The sequence below is a fragment of the Larus michahellis genome, chromosome 8, assembly GCF_964199755.1.
Source record: "Larus michahellis chromosome 8, bLarMic1.1, whole genome shotgun sequence".
Lineage (NCBI taxonomy): Eukaryota > Metazoa > Chordata > Aves > Charadriiformes > Laridae > Larus > Larus michahellis.
In genome coordinates this window covers 4,224,013-4,239,531 of record NC_133903.1, presented here as the reverse complement: position 1 = coordinate 4,239,531, position 15,519 = coordinate 4,224,013, and the positions used below count along the sequence as shown (strand labels likewise).

General features: G+C 50.8%; 1 protein-coding gene across 1 annotated transcript; it reads right to left on the bottom strand.

Moving 5' to 3' along the window:
* Positions 1-450: 450 nt before the first annotated feature.
* Positions 451-15,081, bottom strand: LOC141747585 (cytochrome P450 3A29-like). Its single transcript, XM_074598070.1, has 13 exons — positions 14,892-15,081; positions 13,785-13,878; positions 12,562-12,614; positions 10,889-10,988; positions 10,349-10,462; positions 9,662-9,750; positions 8,938-9,086; positions 8,313-8,440; positions 7,876-7,960; positions 6,741-6,901; positions 6,300-6,526; positions 4,662-4,824; positions 451-2,521 (listed from the first exon to the last, which is right to left on the bottom strand). Exons 1-13 carry the CDS (start codon positions 14,960-14,962, stop codon positions 2,426-2,428), a joined length of 1,530 nt encoding a protein of 509 aa, XP_074454171.1. The 5' UTR covers positions 14,963-15,081; the 3' UTR covers positions 451-2,425.
* Positions 15,082-15,519: the final 438 nt, after the last annotated feature.

Genomic DNA, 15,519 nt, shown 5'->3' with positions numbered 1-15,519 from the left:
GCCACGGCTTTTAAAAAGGGGACGGTAACAGCTGAAAACAAAGACGAGTTGTCACTTTTGTACACTGGTGGCGGAAGGGAGCCGCGCTGCTGAAGGTGACGAAGGCAGAAGGGGAAGCCGTGGCTGACAGAGCTGTTGGGAATCTTCTAACCCTCTCACCCAGCTCATGGGTGACTCCCCAGAGAAGCAGCCCTGCTCTTCCCCTACACTTCCAGTCAAGGGTGTTTTTCTCTGGGGAATTTAACCTGATTAAATTAAATTGCAGAAAGGTTATTATATCTCTTTGGGGGTTTTCTATACAATTCCTAAAAGATATAGGGAGAAAATATAAAAATAATATACTATCTATCTATCTATGTGTAAGAATATAAAAGAAAGATGAAAACTGCTGTCTAGTGACTGAAGTTCCTAAGCCCAATTTCGCAATGGTAACGACTTCGCACCAGCAATGCTTCTGCTCAGCCATTTATTTTTGGACTGGGGTACCTCAAACTCCACATCGCCAGAAGCAGCTCTTCCTACTGACGATACACATGAGGTAGTGACTTGGATTCATCCGAGGCATAATGAGTTTTCATCCTGCAGGAACGCAAGCAGCACTGTAGGTGGTGGTGGCTGGGTTAGCTGTAGACGCACGTGCATGTATTTCACCCAGCGCTGAACTTTGACAGCTTGGAAGCAGAAGACATCCTCCAGTGGAAGGGTGCGCTGACGTAGGTGCATGAGGAGCTCAGGAGGGAGCATGGAGAGCACTTTGAACCCAGGACGAGGTCAGGTGGTTTGCAGCACGGAGCAGATGCTGGAATCGAACCCCTCTACTTTCAGAGAACGACAAATGCTTGGCTGAGACTGGCGAGACCAAACCCTCAGTAATTTGTGATGCTACAAGGCCAGTGGAAGAATGAATTGCAAAAGAGAACTTCTGTCTCTGCTCTGTGGCACTGATTTTTGAGGCAGAGGGAGGATCTCCTTTGAGGATCCCACCAAAGGAGCCCAGCCCATCTGGGAAAGGTGATGAGTCCACATCGTTGTCTGGCCAATGACTTATGAGACCTACAGTTAGACTCATAGAATCACAGAATGGTTTGGGTTGGAAGGGACCTCAAAGATCACCTAGTTCCAACCCCCCTGCCCTGGGCAGGGACACCTCCCACCAGCCCAGGTTGCTCCAAGCCCCGTCCAACCTGGCCTTGAACCCCTCCAGGGACGGGGCAGCCACAGCTTCTCTGGGCAACGTGTTCCAGCGCCTCACCACCCTCACAGCAAAGAATTTCTTCCTGAGATCCAATCTAAATCTACCTTCACTTGCGTATCCACTTGTGTATAGAGGAAAGAACAGAATCAGAGACTGGCATCAGCTGGTTACAGAAGAGGTAAGGGAGCTTTTTATTGCAGTTAACCCTCCAGTAGCACTTCCTGGAGGAATAATATGAAATGTGAGCATACAGGTCTTCCAGAATCTACAAAAATGGCAGTCTAGCAAGACCTTCCAGCTCACATTAGCCAAAGGCAACACCTTTCTTCCAGACTAGGGTTCTCCAGGACACCTGAAGGCTCTCAGTGCTGCACTCTGCATCATTATTAATTCAGTTAATTCGGTCTTACAAGTGGCCTAATAGAAATCAGAGACCAAAAGGTGTCATGACAGCAGCATAGATGGTGCCTGCGTTGACAATCCATCTACGGGAGATGTCTGCACGCCCGCAGTAAAATAATCAAACAATCAGGAAACACGTGCGGGGCACTTCTCTCCCACTCTGCACATCTCCAGCCAGTCGGGGCAACTGCTTGTCTCTGGGCTGCTCCACTCAACTCATCTGCAATCCGCATCACGCAAAAGCCATCTAAAATCATAAGAAAATCTCAATAAATCAGCATCAGAAACTTTGCCACAGGCATTCATTCCTGCAAGGATGTGACCACTCTAACACTTGTTAGGGTCGTAGCACACAGCTGAGGAAATAGCCCTGGACAACTCTGCACTCCCAGGAGAATAAAACCAGAAGACATACGGAGTCACCCAGCAGGCAGTAGGAAGAGGAGCAAGGGTAGCATTACTTAAGTATGAGCAATTTTCTCTCCCTATCTTGATTTAAATTACACTGCCAGAAGAGACTGACAGAGTCTGGAATCAAATTGCTGAGAAAAGTGCTTCTTCAGAGGGAGAGAAAAAAAGTGCCCAAATAACTCGAGTGCAAATGGTCTCGCAAAATGCCTATTGTGATCGGGAACAGCGGGATCTGGGGCTAATTTTCATTAGGATAATGCTCATGTAATTACCCTGGGCCAAACCCCTAATGCCCTGTTGTGAAATGGGGGGTTTGCACCACGGGCATTTCTGAAGCGCACACATCAGTCTGGGTCTCCTCTGGAGAGTCAGAGGAGGCGCCATCAAACAAGAGTCCCTGATCCGTTCCTGCTTCCTTCACTTCTTCAGATCAGCATGGCCTCTGGGGACCATCTTCAGGACGATGGGCTCCTTGGGTTGCATGAAACCTTTCGTGTCCAGAACCAGCGGGACCTTGAGCAGGAGGAAAAAAATATCAAAATAGCCACGTAAGCTGGGAAAAAGGACAGTTATGACACTGACAGGACCCCTACGGCCCACATACATCTCAGCCACCCCTTGTTTTTGGTGCGTTTCCTGACTTACAGATGTACTTATAGCAGGACTTTCGCTATTGCTCATGCAAAACAGATATGAGCTGGGGTTTAATCACCCTCAGCTCGAATAAACACGTTAGTGAATCCTGACTTTCGCATAGCACGGTGGGAAGAGCTCGGCGCACTGACCAACAGGCTGCACGTGGAGGGAAAAGCAGCCAAAATCCATCGGGGCAGCCGCGGCTGAGGAGGGGCCCGCGGTGCCATTTGGTTTAACGCTGAAGTGTGTCAGCGCTAAGGGGGGCTGGATCGCAACGGGAGGTGGAGGAGCAATAAGCTCTCCGGGAAATAACGAAAGTTAGATTGCTGCTCAGGCCGAGTACCAAAGAAAAAGCATCCTCACACAGAAGAGCGACAGGCTCCCTTGGGGTGGGCTGGAAATCTCAATAAAAAGAACATTTAAAACTGGGGTTGGAGGGAGTCAAGTTGCAGGGGAGGGAAGAGTGTTTTACCAAGTCTCCTCCGTCAATTCGACGCTGCTCGTATCCCTGTTCTCCTTCTCCCCATCAGGACAAGGGTAATGCACCCCCAGCCCGACAAGCTGCATTAAAAGCCCCATATCCCACTAAGCTTTGTTTCAGGCAATTTAAGCAATGTGGCTCGAAGCCCAGTGTGTCATCAGTGGAGGAGCGAGAGGAGGCTGCAGCTTCCACATACATATTCCAAAGGGATGTTCCGGCATGAATTTTTCCCTCCCGCTCTGATCTGATGTACATGACATCTTCTGTAGGAAAAAGGGCTGAAAGAGCCCCATAAACCTATGGGCACCAGTAATACAATACATATTTAACTTGTCTCCTTTTAATTAAAGGCAGTTATAAAAAGAATCAATTTTATGGATTGCAGAGGACTAGAAAAATGTCATTAGAGTTGGGGGAGGGTGGATAGGTCACTGCATTGTTAATGGACTATTACAGTCTTTCACCTCCAGGTTACTAGTTGAGTTGCAATCTGAATCTGCAGAGATTCCAGCTGAGCGCCCGTGCCAAGTCATAATTTAATAAGGATTTTTCTGTTTCTTACAACAAATGTCCTTTGAACACACTTGCTGCCCCCTCCGCTCTGCTTTCCCAAGCTCGCCTCGTGAACGAAAGGTATTCGCGGCACAGCCCTTCGCAGCACTGGATGCAGAACGCCGGGTCGAAACTAACACCAAACATAGCGCTACCTGCCTCTGAGTGGCGGGGAGTCGCCGTGCTTTCGGGAGGGCTTGCTTGACGTATCGTTTCCAACGGCCATTGCATTTACTTTATGTCAAACAGCCCCGTCCTGCAGGGCCTGTCCCATCAGTTCTGCATGCGGCGTTCATGGGGATCTGGGGCAAACCCCAAACCTGGTGGGATCCTGCAGAGCCTCAAAGGGGGAGGGGGTCGCCAATTCAAATTTAGCTCAGCTTGCGCTTGCTCGAAAATTGTTGCCCTTTCGAGACCTGCCTGGTGGCCCATAAGGGATGGATTTTGGTGTCTCTCACAGAGAATAGCCACGTTTGGGTTGCAAAGCGCAGCCTCGGAGCGGGCTGGGGGGATGTTCCCTTGCTGCTCTCTGGAGAAGGGTTTTCCTACGCTGGGTCAAGGCAGAAGGACAGGGCACCGTGGGGGAGCCAGCACCCCACAACTTAGGTGCACCCAAAGAGAGGCAGAGGACTTCAGGGATCTCAGCCTGGCATATTCCACCAATATTAAATTTGCTTCTGTAGAGGCTTAAAAAAAAAATGTATCAGTAACGTGTGGTGAACCATTTAAATCAGCTGAGAAGACTGAAATGCAGTTATTCCCATATGCCTCTCTAATCCACAGTGAAATCTTCCTCCCCGGTCTCTGTGTGAAGTAGTAAAACCCGAGTCTGCAGGGAAGGTTCAGTGGTCTCTGAACTCCTTGGGGAAGAGAGGTATTTAATATGCACGTGAGACATTCCCTGTTTGCCCAGAGATGCAGGCAAAAGAGAGGGCGCAGGACCACCTCAGCGGGACAACGCACCACATCATCCCGTATCCTCACCGGAGTGTCTTTGCAGGTTCTGAACGAGAAGTTTTGCAGGAGGACGACCACGGCCACTTTCAGGGTGAGGAGAGCAAACCTCATTCCTATGCAGTTCCTGGGGCCAGCCCCGAACGGCAGGAAGGTGTAGGGGTCAATAGACTCCTTGCTCTCTTTAGAGAACCTGATCACAGAAAGGAAATAAAGTTAGAAAGAGCTACTGTTCCAGGATGCGTCAAGCTTTCAGATCTGAAGTGATGAGGGGTCTGGGAAGGCAAAAGCTTTTTGTGTTTTTGTGCGTATTAGAAGAACCCAGCTAAGTCCCTTATTCCTGTCTCAATAGATGCCTTATGCTTCTGCTTTTATCCTGCTGCTCGGAGTTGGCTGTGCATCTCCAGGTGCATCAGGTGAGCAGGGAACACCTGAAATATGCTAATGGATTTCATAACTACTCTTTCCTCAGAACTCCCTCTCAGCTCAAAAACTGAACCCAGATTTCAAACCCTAAAACACACCGGTCTACAGCTTCACGTCTTCCCTTTAGATCAAAGGACTGCGCGAACACAAAGGCGTTCTCCCCCTGCGTGACTAAAGGGAGGGTTGCTTTTGAGACACGCCAGCCATTCCTCTCCTCATCATGAAAAACAGGGAAGAACAATCGGCTTCACAGAGAAATTTGCCACCGAGCATTTTCAGTAATACTTCTCAGTGATCAGTTGGTTTTCATGTCAGAAAGCTTTTCATTCCCGGTGCATGAGGTCCAGGTACAAACCCCAGCCATGGCTAAGTCAGCAGTGAAGTATCTCGCTTCTGAGACACCAGCACATCTCTCTGATGAACTCCCAGCAAGGCAAGTCATCCCGAAAGAGCTCCCATCCAGCCACCCACGCCCAGTTTGCCAACCGGCGTTAGGACGCAGCTACTGGAGCAACTGGTGTAACCCGCCCATTGCCGGAGTACTCCCATTTGGGTGGTTCCTTCTGCAGTCAACACAAGGGGACCATAGGGGTCCACAGGTGATTTCAGCAGCACCCATCTCCCTCCCTAACTTCTGCCTGATGCCGCTGCCACGTTTTGTCCCAAAGGTCGCCGCATCCCCACACCAGGGTTAGCTTCCAGGGGTATTTCAACTCCTGGTGCAAGGGCACAGGTCTGGTCCTGCTCTCTCTGGACCAAGCCTCAACGTCTTCGTGGTCACCTGAAGACTAGCAGGCCCAGGGTCTCCCATGTCTGCCTTGGACTGTTGCCTCATTTCGCGGGGTCTGACAGAGGCTCCTAAGCAAGGATTGTTTCATAACTTGGGTTGAAAAATTAAGTTTTATTTCCTACCCGTCTTTGCCCTTCCACTGCTGATTTGCACGGCATCGTGCCAGTCACCCAATGGCTCTCGTTTTAATATCTGGCCATAAACCCCTCAGTGCTACAGCTGCTGGGAGCTGCTCTCACTGTCGCTCCCTTCAATACAGTTAATTAAATTCCATGCACAGTTTATGGATGTAGATCATAAAACTCCCCTCACGGTAATGCTGGGACTAGATGTCAGACAATGATAAATGTCTAATTTAAATGTTATAATCACGCATTCCCCACTTTTGCTGCTATTTCCACTCCCTGGGCTGAGGTTGAGTGCGCAGCTATCGACCCCCGCCCGGCCCTCACCTCTCAGGCCTGAACTCCTCTGGCTCTGGCCAGTACTCTGGGTCACGATGCATCACGTAGACTGGGATCATGACCACCATGCCCTTTGGAATAGTCACACCATTGATCTCCACTGTCTTCTTGCAGACCCTCTCAATCCGGCCCCCAATGGGGAAGAGCCGGAGGCATTCGTTCACCACCATATCAAGGTACTCCATCTGCGTGATGGCGTTGTACGTGGGAGTAGCCTGGGGAGAGGAATCAGGATGGCAACAAACACGAGACTCCAACCCCCTCCCCAACACCCCCACAACGCTTCCCCTTCAGGCATCAGAGACCGGAGAGGGGGAAGTCCCAGTGCCAGCACTTCCTCCACTCCGTTCTGTTTCCAACCTGGCTTTTGGCTCGAGGTCTACAAGGCACAGGTGGGAACAACCCCAGCATCTCCCCACCCTCCCTTACCTTGTCGGGCAGGTTTGCATCAATCTCGTCCTGGAGTCGCTGCTGCACGTCGGGGTGGGTGGCCAGGTTATACGCTATGTAGTTGAGAGTGGAGCTGGTGGTCTCATAGCCAGCAAAGACAAAGATAAGAGCCTGGGCCAGAATTTCTTCATCGCTTAATGCTGAATAGAGGCATAGAAGCACATGAAAGAAGCTGAAAACTACAGTGATTAACCCTTGGTTTTTCAGGATCCCTCTCTTCAATCTAGGTAACACACTTCATAACTGCTCGTCAGTTGGAAAGGAAACCATCAGCTAGCCTTCTGCTACCACAAAGGGGTGGATCTGGCACTGTTGTACAGCCAGAAAACTGCTGTCAAGATCAGCAGTACCATGTTGCTTTCTTTAAGAGCACAGCCAAGGTACGTGCAGCCTGAGCCTGATTATCTGCTATCTTCTGGGACCATTCTCCTGGGCCAAAAAATATAAGGGCACATGCCAGGAGAAGTTAGCGATGAAGAGATGCCCAGCAGCTCCTCTAAGCCATGAGGTGAGCCTTGCGCTGCTGAGGGATTAGTGGCCCTGAGCATAATGTGTCAGCGGTAACAAGGACAATACAGGATTTAACGCTGGTACCGCAGTAGTGTCCAAGCACTGCCAGGACGCGGGATGCAGTGCAGGGTGTTGTACAAATACCCTCTCCCTGCGCCTCAAAAGCTTACAAGCATCCGGCCTTGACTGGGGTTGGTGGACTGGGGCTGTGCCTTGGCTGAGACATTATTTTCTAAATCTCACAGTTCACCTAGGATGAGGAACAGAGATGAGCTCACAGACGAGCAAGGTATGTGCAGCGTATGTGCTTTGTGGGCTTTATGGAATACAGCCAACATTGCTGGCCTTCAGAGAAGATAAAATAAGAAATGGGAGTAAGGAGGTATTCGCCCTGTTTGCTCTTTGTCGCACAAACAGATTTATCCCAGGAAATGGGGTATAATAAAATATGGCTGACATGTGATAAGCATCATTACAGCCTCACTACTGAGACCTTGAATCTCCTGTAGGATTAATGTCTAAAATCCTCTCCTCCTTCCTTCCTTTAACCGCATGAGGAACTACCATGCTTCCTACCGAGAGGAGGACAGATTTTAAGACGTACATTTGTACGAGTCGGTCTCAGCAGACTTGGAGCTGTCGTGTGAGCTCTGCGAGTCAACCATGAGTTGCAGGAAATCAACCCGGTTCTGGGGAGAAACAGAGGCATTCAGAAAAGATCTGGGTAAGGAGGAGACAAACCTTGTCCCGCACCAGCTCCTTGCTGAAACGCCTGCTCCATTTGCAGCCCCACCAGCAGGCTTGTGGCTGCAGTGCGTGTTGAGGTTCAGTCTGGAGACCCTCTATGAACACAGGTACTTTCTCCACGTGGAAGCCTAGGCAGGGCATGTGGGCATGTTCTGGCTCTCCCCACGTTTGATGAGCTGGAAGCTGTTATGGAGAGCAGGCGATACGCCACAGCTTCTGAAGACGTGACCAGGTCCCTCCTGCACTCAGAAGGACGGCACAGGGAAGAGAAGAGGCTATGTGCGCTGGACTCACCTTGCTGCCACCCTTTTCCCGTTCCTTCTTCATTTTTATGAAGACTGCACTGAAGAAGTCTATGACTTCTGAGGGTAACAGAGTAACATTCATCTTTTCCAGCACTGGGATAACAAAGGGGAACAACACTAAAAGGAGAGAAAAGAACAACATATTTTAGCTCAAAGGGGCCCAAGAAACTCAAAACTGGCACAAAGCATAGAAAGGAGAGGGGTAAATCTGGGCCCTGACTCCAAAAATTGCTTTTTCTTGCCTTCAGCTCTCTTTTTACCTAACCACGGCTGGCATGCAATAGCACTTGAGAATCTCCTCCGTGTGTCACTGTATGGCCGCAATGCCACGCTAAGTGCAGCTCTCTGGCAGAGAAGGTCTCCAACGCCTCTCTGCAAACAGGGTCTCTGCCTGTAGGAGGATCCTGCAAAGACCCGCACAGGCTGTACAAATCTTGCCTGTGGTTTTCCTGAGGAAATATTTCTGCAGATCTGGGAGGGTAAATCTAATCCTGCAAAGTGTTGAGCATCTTTGTCAAACAGGACTCAAAGCTACTAAGGGAGCTACCAGGAAATGCAGGTGGTTACCACCTCTGACATTGATTCAGGGCTGGATGAGACGAGGTGTGTCATACCTAAGAACACGAACACGGGGTTTAGGAAACTGAGTTTGAGGAATTTCTTAATGTTGGTGACAAAGGGGTCACTGGGGTTGCTCATGGAGTCAATATTCACACTGAAAGAAGTGCTGGTCACCACATCCATGCTGTAGGCTCCAAAAATGCTAGGTAGAGAAGAAGAGGGAGTGAATGAGATGAACCCAACCAGCGTAGTGAATAAAAGCCCATCTAGGAACAATCCTTGAGAGAGGGAATCTCTTGTAATCAAGGACTCAGAGCAGAGTCCTAACATAGTAGGTCCTATCTTGATGTGGCAGTAACCATCGTTATATTCTCCCAAGCTTCCCCAGTTGCATTCATCCCTCAATTTTTCTCAGCACCAAAAACTTAGGCTGCAGTTGGAAAGCACTGAACTGCAGCCTGGGTTAACAAAGATTGTATTTTGTTTTCCGTCTGTAAAAATTACATCCAAGAACACCACATCTTGCGGGCCTTCTGGAACAGGCCCTACCCGCTCCTCAAAGTGTATCTCCAGTAAAATGAAGTGGGAAACAGAGCACAGCTACCCAGACTGAGCAGAGCAGAGCAGAGCAAGGCCACCGCTGAGGAACATACCATGCCCATGGCCATAGCTGACAAGGGATCTGTGTGGAAAAGGGTCTCCAAACCCTCTCTCTGTGTGCCCCTTTCCCCACGCTGAATACAAACTCTTTCCTGTCAGCCCCACATAGCTACTCACTCCTTTGTGTTCACAACATCACCATTAGCCACTTTCTTCTCAATGTTTTTCACCAGTTTTTCACCATAGTGAGTAATGACAGGGAACATCTGAAACGCAAACCAAAGCAGAGGACACTGTTGGCGCTTTCACCTCCACCAAACGCGGCTGGGCAATTCCGCACTGCCGCCTGTGCCTTGCCAAGCCTTTGGCTTGCAGAGGGAGGGCAGGCAAGGGGAAGGCATCATTTCCAGGCCTCAGGCATTGCTTTCTCTCATCTTAATAACCAGCCCACAGAGTTCATTCGACTAGGACCGAGCGAGCTTCTCCTCCCATAATCCACACGCAGCTCCCATTCCAGCTAAGCACCCACTCTAGCAGGAAAGGAACATAGCTCCTGAGCACACGGAAAATGGGCACCCTTGGTCTGAGTGTTAGGCTTAGCAAGAAGGAAACACAGGTCATGGGGCCAACAGCCTCAGCTTGTAGCACCTTGCGTGCCATTTCATCCCCCATACCCTTCTCCTGACCCCCTCCCCATGACGGTAGACAGGCGCCATGTTGCTGAACTGCTCCCAACAAACAGTGCTAATGGACGTGGTCTTGACAAACGGGGCGACTTCCCTGTTTGAGGGGAAGGTTTGTACTCTGAAACAGCCCAATCATCCCCTGGCTATTGATGCAAAGTACCGGTGGCCTCTGCTTTACCTCCTTCAGCTTCCCGCTGGTGAAGGTTGGAGACAGGATAGTGCGAATTCTTTTCCACTTCTCATCCTCAGCCACATTGATGGCGGAATCCAGGATCCCGTTCAGACCAAAGTTCTGCACAGGGAGAACGTTACAGCAAAAGGGACAGGGTTAGACAAGCAGACGGGTGAAGGTTTCCAACCCCTTTCCACCCAACAGAAATGCAAAAAAATACCCACCATGGAGTGCCGACTTGGCCCCTGAAGTCAGCTCTACCAGCAAACAACAGAAATGGAAACAAAAGCGTAAGAGTCATAATTGGCATCAGCCCTAGGTTACATCCAGGCTGATGTCCCAGCGTCCCAGCCAGAGTGGCCTCTACACCTCCCTAACAGAGGTACCATCAAGGTTGTTGGTACCATCAATAAACCGGGGCAATAAACAGAGAGCAACTACTTGCTGAAGGGCTCAGAGAAGGAGAACAGAAGCCAAGAAGAAACTCCTTCTTTCTTGCCACACGCGCCCTGCACTGGAGAGCAGAGCACGGGACTAGGTACCTACCCGGCGATTGGTGAAAATGTTATAGCACTCCTTCACCAGGATGTTTTTGATGAGGACGGTGTCCAGGACGGCCAGCACGGGCTGCCTGCCGTCAAAAATCCTAAGCCAAGAGAAACCCACAGTCAGTCCATCGCTCGCGGTCAGCTGGAGCAAAAGCAGCCGGCGTTGTCTGCGGTCGGAGCCCTGCACATCGCCGGCTCGAGCCCAGAGGGCTGGGGCCAGCTGAGTCCCCTCTGACAAAACAGCCGAAGGGATGAGGCTGAAACTGCTTTATTACGTAGTAAAACAGGAGAAAGGGAAAGAAAGTGCCAAACACAGACAGCGCGAGCATTTCTAGCAATCGTCTGTGGTACTAAAGAGTTGCCAAAGCAGCGTGGGTTTAGATAAAAGGCAGCTTTTGCCACGACGCTGAGCCCCTGCACTTGGGCTGTCTGAGCTGTTTCTGTAGCAGGTAGCTGGAGTCACTAAATCCACGCTGAAAAGCCTACCAGTGGGGTAAGGAGATGTCCCTGCCTGGCCTACGAGGCAATGAGAGGGGGAAAACTCATCTGTCTTGCCATCGTCAAGAGGCTTGAGAACATTTAGTCATTCGGGGGAAGAAAAAAAAATAAATAAATAAAAATGCACTAGTTTTCATGAAGCCTCTGAGGATTTATTTGGCACAACACTTCTGCTTGGGTTTGAGAGGTTCTCAAGAGAAGCACGACGAGAGGCCCCAGCGCACACCCGGCGCGGCGGGGGGAGCGGGGCGGCAGGCGGAAAGGCAGCTCGTGCCCCGGCTCGGGGAGAAGCAGGGGCCGAGACGACAGACCCCGCGGCAGCCTGCCGCTTGCTTTCCGCTCGAGACGGGCGAAGAGCGGCTCCAAAGGCAGGAGGCTCGGTTTGACACCACGCAGTGGGGGTTTTCCGGGCAGGCTGCGTGGCTGGGGCGCGATCGGCGCCTTCCCTCGCTAATGCCTCTGGAGCTGGGAGACAAAGGGATGGCCGCGCTGATTTGGCGGGTGTCGGAGGACGAGGGGAGCTCCCCGGGCTCCCTGCGGAACAAGTTTCCCCGGCCCTGAGGTCACTAACACCGCTGTTTAGTTTTTAATGCTCCCAAAGGGGAAAAGAAAAAAAAAAAAAAAAAGGCTATTTTCAAAGCTTATGCAAACAAATGACCCCCAAACTGGCCACCATCGTCCCAGCCCTGCACCGTACTGAAGGGGCATGGAGCGAGAGGATGAGGAGCAATGGTTTTAGACTAGAGCAGGGCGGGTTTAGATCAGACATTGGGAAGAAGTTCTTTACACTGAGGGTGGTGAGACACTGGCCCAGGTTGCCCAGAGAGGTGGTGGAGGCCCCATCCCTGGAGACATTCAAGGCCAGGCTGGACGAGGCTCTCAGCAACCTGATCTAGTTGCAGATGTCCCTGCTGACTGCAGGGGGGTTGGACTAGATGGCCTTTAAAAGTCCCTTCCAACCCGACACGTTCTACGATTCTATGAAATCCAAGCAGGAAAGAAGCCTTGGAGAGCTGGCTGGAGACTTTCCCAGTGGTGAACCTGGATTTTCCCAAGCTGTCACTGCTGGAATTACAGTGCTGAGACGTGGTGGCAACGTACCTTTTTCCATTCTATTCTGGGGCGGCAGAGCACCCCAAACAGGCAGTTTTTGTTCTGCAGCAAGAAACTCACCCCCAGATTTTACCATATTTTTCAAAGCACTTCTGATCAAACTGCAGGATTCCCTGCAAAAGAAGAAAGGCGAAATGAAGAGTTTGTCAGCGAGGAGGGATCAAAGCAGGTCACAGCTGGCAGTGAGGGGCATCCCACAGACCCATTGAAAGTGGCAGGGATTGGGGGGGGGGGGGTGCATGGTAGCTCTTAAGAGTCACGTAGACACTTAGGGGACATTTGCACTGGGGGGAAAAAAGAGAGCAGAGAGGACAAAAAAAAAAAAAAAAAAAAAAAAGAAGCACTTTCAACTTCCACTAGCCTAACCCGAGGTAAAAATGTAATGAAGCCGGGGCACGACAGGGTACGCAGTTTTAGTCTGAGCAGAGTTATCAGGCGGAACTCGATCCCAGGGTGTCCTTTCATCTTCCGCCCAACGCGTTAGAGCTGCTGCCGCCTTGTCCTCATGAGATCTTCCACTGCGGTTACCGAACCGGAGTGAGGATGGCTTTTTTGTGTTTTGCTTTGTTTCCATTAGGGTTTTAACCGACGTTACATCTAAGGATGAAACTTACGGGACACATAACACTCACCATGCATCAACTAAACCATTAGTAAGAGACCACACGCGTGCTGTAAGCCCAGCAAACACAAGCTAAAACACCTCTTTCATTGAAGCTAGCACATTTTGTTCTGCACTTGCAGTGAGTTACAGAGGATCAGCTACTACCTACTTATTAGTTAAGGTTTGCTAACCAGATAATATTTGATTTTTTTATTCAGAAATCTATCCGCCTGGCTTAGTCTCAGGCTGGCCCAACAGCAAGTGGCTGGATGGGGCATCGCTGGGGCTAATTCAGCCTCTTCGTGGGGATGACACAAAGAAACACGCAGCTCTCAGAGATCAGCACTCCTAGGCATCTGTCCAATATATTTTTTTTTTTTTTCTCCGTACTTCCAACAGAACTTCAGCTGCTGGGGGGCAGGTAGAAATCCAGGGAGAAACTAATAACTTAAATTACAAAGTAGTTGAAAAAAGGCAGACCACCTCATTCAGGTCACACAGACCCTAAGAGTAATTTTTGTGTTCTCTGTGGGTCCAAAGAGCTTTCCTACCTGAAAGAACCATTTCCATCTGGTTGAGTCAAGGGCAGAGGAAAGAGATGCCCAAAGGATGGGAAAAGCAGCCCCAGATACAAGTAAGAATGGAAGGCAGCTACGGAGCAGCAGCTGCCGGTACTCACTTGCCGGTACTCCAGGAAAGTCCCAAAAAACGGCAGAGGCCGCGGCCCGGGAATGCCCAGCTTCTTGAAGGCCCGGAAGGGCCATATCCCATAGCTGTCGAGCAAAGAGCACGTTAGATGCTTTTACACAATGAAAAGAGAAGGTTCTTCATCCTGAGCACAGCGAACAGCTTAAACAGCTGGTTCCTGTCTCCCAGAAAAAGCTGAAATTATGGACCACCAGCAGCAGACCTCCTGAGGATACTCTCCTCCTGCAACAAATGCAGGATCACTTGGGATACAAGATAATTCAGGATATATTTTGATCCAAGACAAGGGCCGAAAGGAGCTGTAGCCTGGCCTGGGTGTACCCGGGCACCTCAGGTCTTTATTCATGGACCTCATTTAGTTCCACAGATGAGAGATCTGTGACGCAGGTGACTGAAGAGAGGTCTCAGAGGCATTAAGTCCTCAAGCGGGGACCTGCCCTTGTGTTTGTCTTTGCAAAGACCTACTGCGGTGCTCAGGTGGTAGAGCCACAGCAGCATGGCAGCCGAGCGGGGACATAAATTACAACAGCAAAATTAAGTTTTTGCCTGTATAGCTCTCTACAGCTCCCCTGAGCGACATAAGCAAAAGGGCAATTTTCCCAACATAACTATTTAAATGGGGGCTTCTGCTGGCAGAAGCACGCGGGCAAACAGCCCGCGGCCATCACCCACCGCCCCGCTCCCCGCTCGCCCAGCCCAGCCAGGGACAGCCCTGTCCCTTTGCAGCCAAACAGAGCCTGCTGCGGTTAAAACCAGGGAATTTACTTCTCCTTTTGGATCTGCTGAGAAAAGCAAAAAAAAAAAAAAAAAAAAAAAATATTAAGAAGTTCATTTCTATTTCTCTCCCAGCCCAGCCTCCTCCTTCCCTTCCAGCATGGGGAGGGCACAGGGGAGCCCCCCCTTTATCAGCCCTCGCCTCTGCCTCGAAGGTGGCACAGGGAGATGGAGGATGAGTTTTTAACGCCAACCCAAGTCCTTGGGCGCTTCCTGCCAAGGGTGATGGTCCCAGCCCCTCCCCAGCTGCAGGCACAGGCTTCTCCTCCTCCCTGGTCTCCCTGGGGGACCAGCCTCTACTCACAGGACCAGGAGGCCAAGGAAAGCGACGAGGAGCAGCCAAGTGACAAAAGAAAAGTTTGGCAGGAGGTGCATCGTGCCTCCGAGCCTGCCCAGAGAGCACTGGGTCCCCTGCGAAGCAGCAGCCTCGCTTTATGATTTTTTTTTTTTCCCCTTGACCTTCTGCCTGGCTCACATGATGCAGAAGGAGGAGTCGCCTTGTTTACTCGGTTGCTCAAACTTTAACCCTTGGGCAGGTTTCTCTCCCAGGATTGGGATGGCAGTAGCGTGCCCAGCCCCACACCTCTTGAGATTTGAAACTGCTGAAAGGACAGTTTTGACAGGACAAAAAGCAAATAGCGATAGGAAAGGGCAGCAGAGTCCCTAACCCCTCCCTCCCGCACGAAAGCCGCCGGGTTCCCGTGGGGCCGAGGGGAGCCCCTGGCTGCTCCCACGGCAGCTGGACCAGACCCGCTCCCCCTCACCCCGTCCTGTCTTGCTTTTGCCGGCTTCGTTGCTTTTAGTGAGGGGTATAACCGGGAGGGTCAAGGAGCTGCTACTGTCCCCCCCGCCCCCAGCTCCCGGGGGGTTCTCGCTGTGCAGATGTACCTTCCCTGTGCCCCCCCTCCCACCCCTATTCATCTCATCCTACC

Bases quoted from the DNA above. Each gene is read 5' to 3' on its own strand.
- LOC141747585 (XM_074598070.1), bottom strand. From the start codon at position 14,962: ATGCACCTCCTGCCAAACTTTTCTTTTGTCACTTGGCTGCTCCTCGTC. The intron at 9,751-10,348 runs GTAAAGCAGAGG...TTTGCGTTTCAG, and splicing joins CCAGCGGGAAGCTGAAGGAG to ATGTTCCCTGTCATTACTCA. The intron at 2,522-4,661 runs GTGAGGATACGG...CTCCTGCTCAAG, and splicing joins GAACCTGCAAAGACACTCCG to GTCCCGCTGGTTCTGGACAC.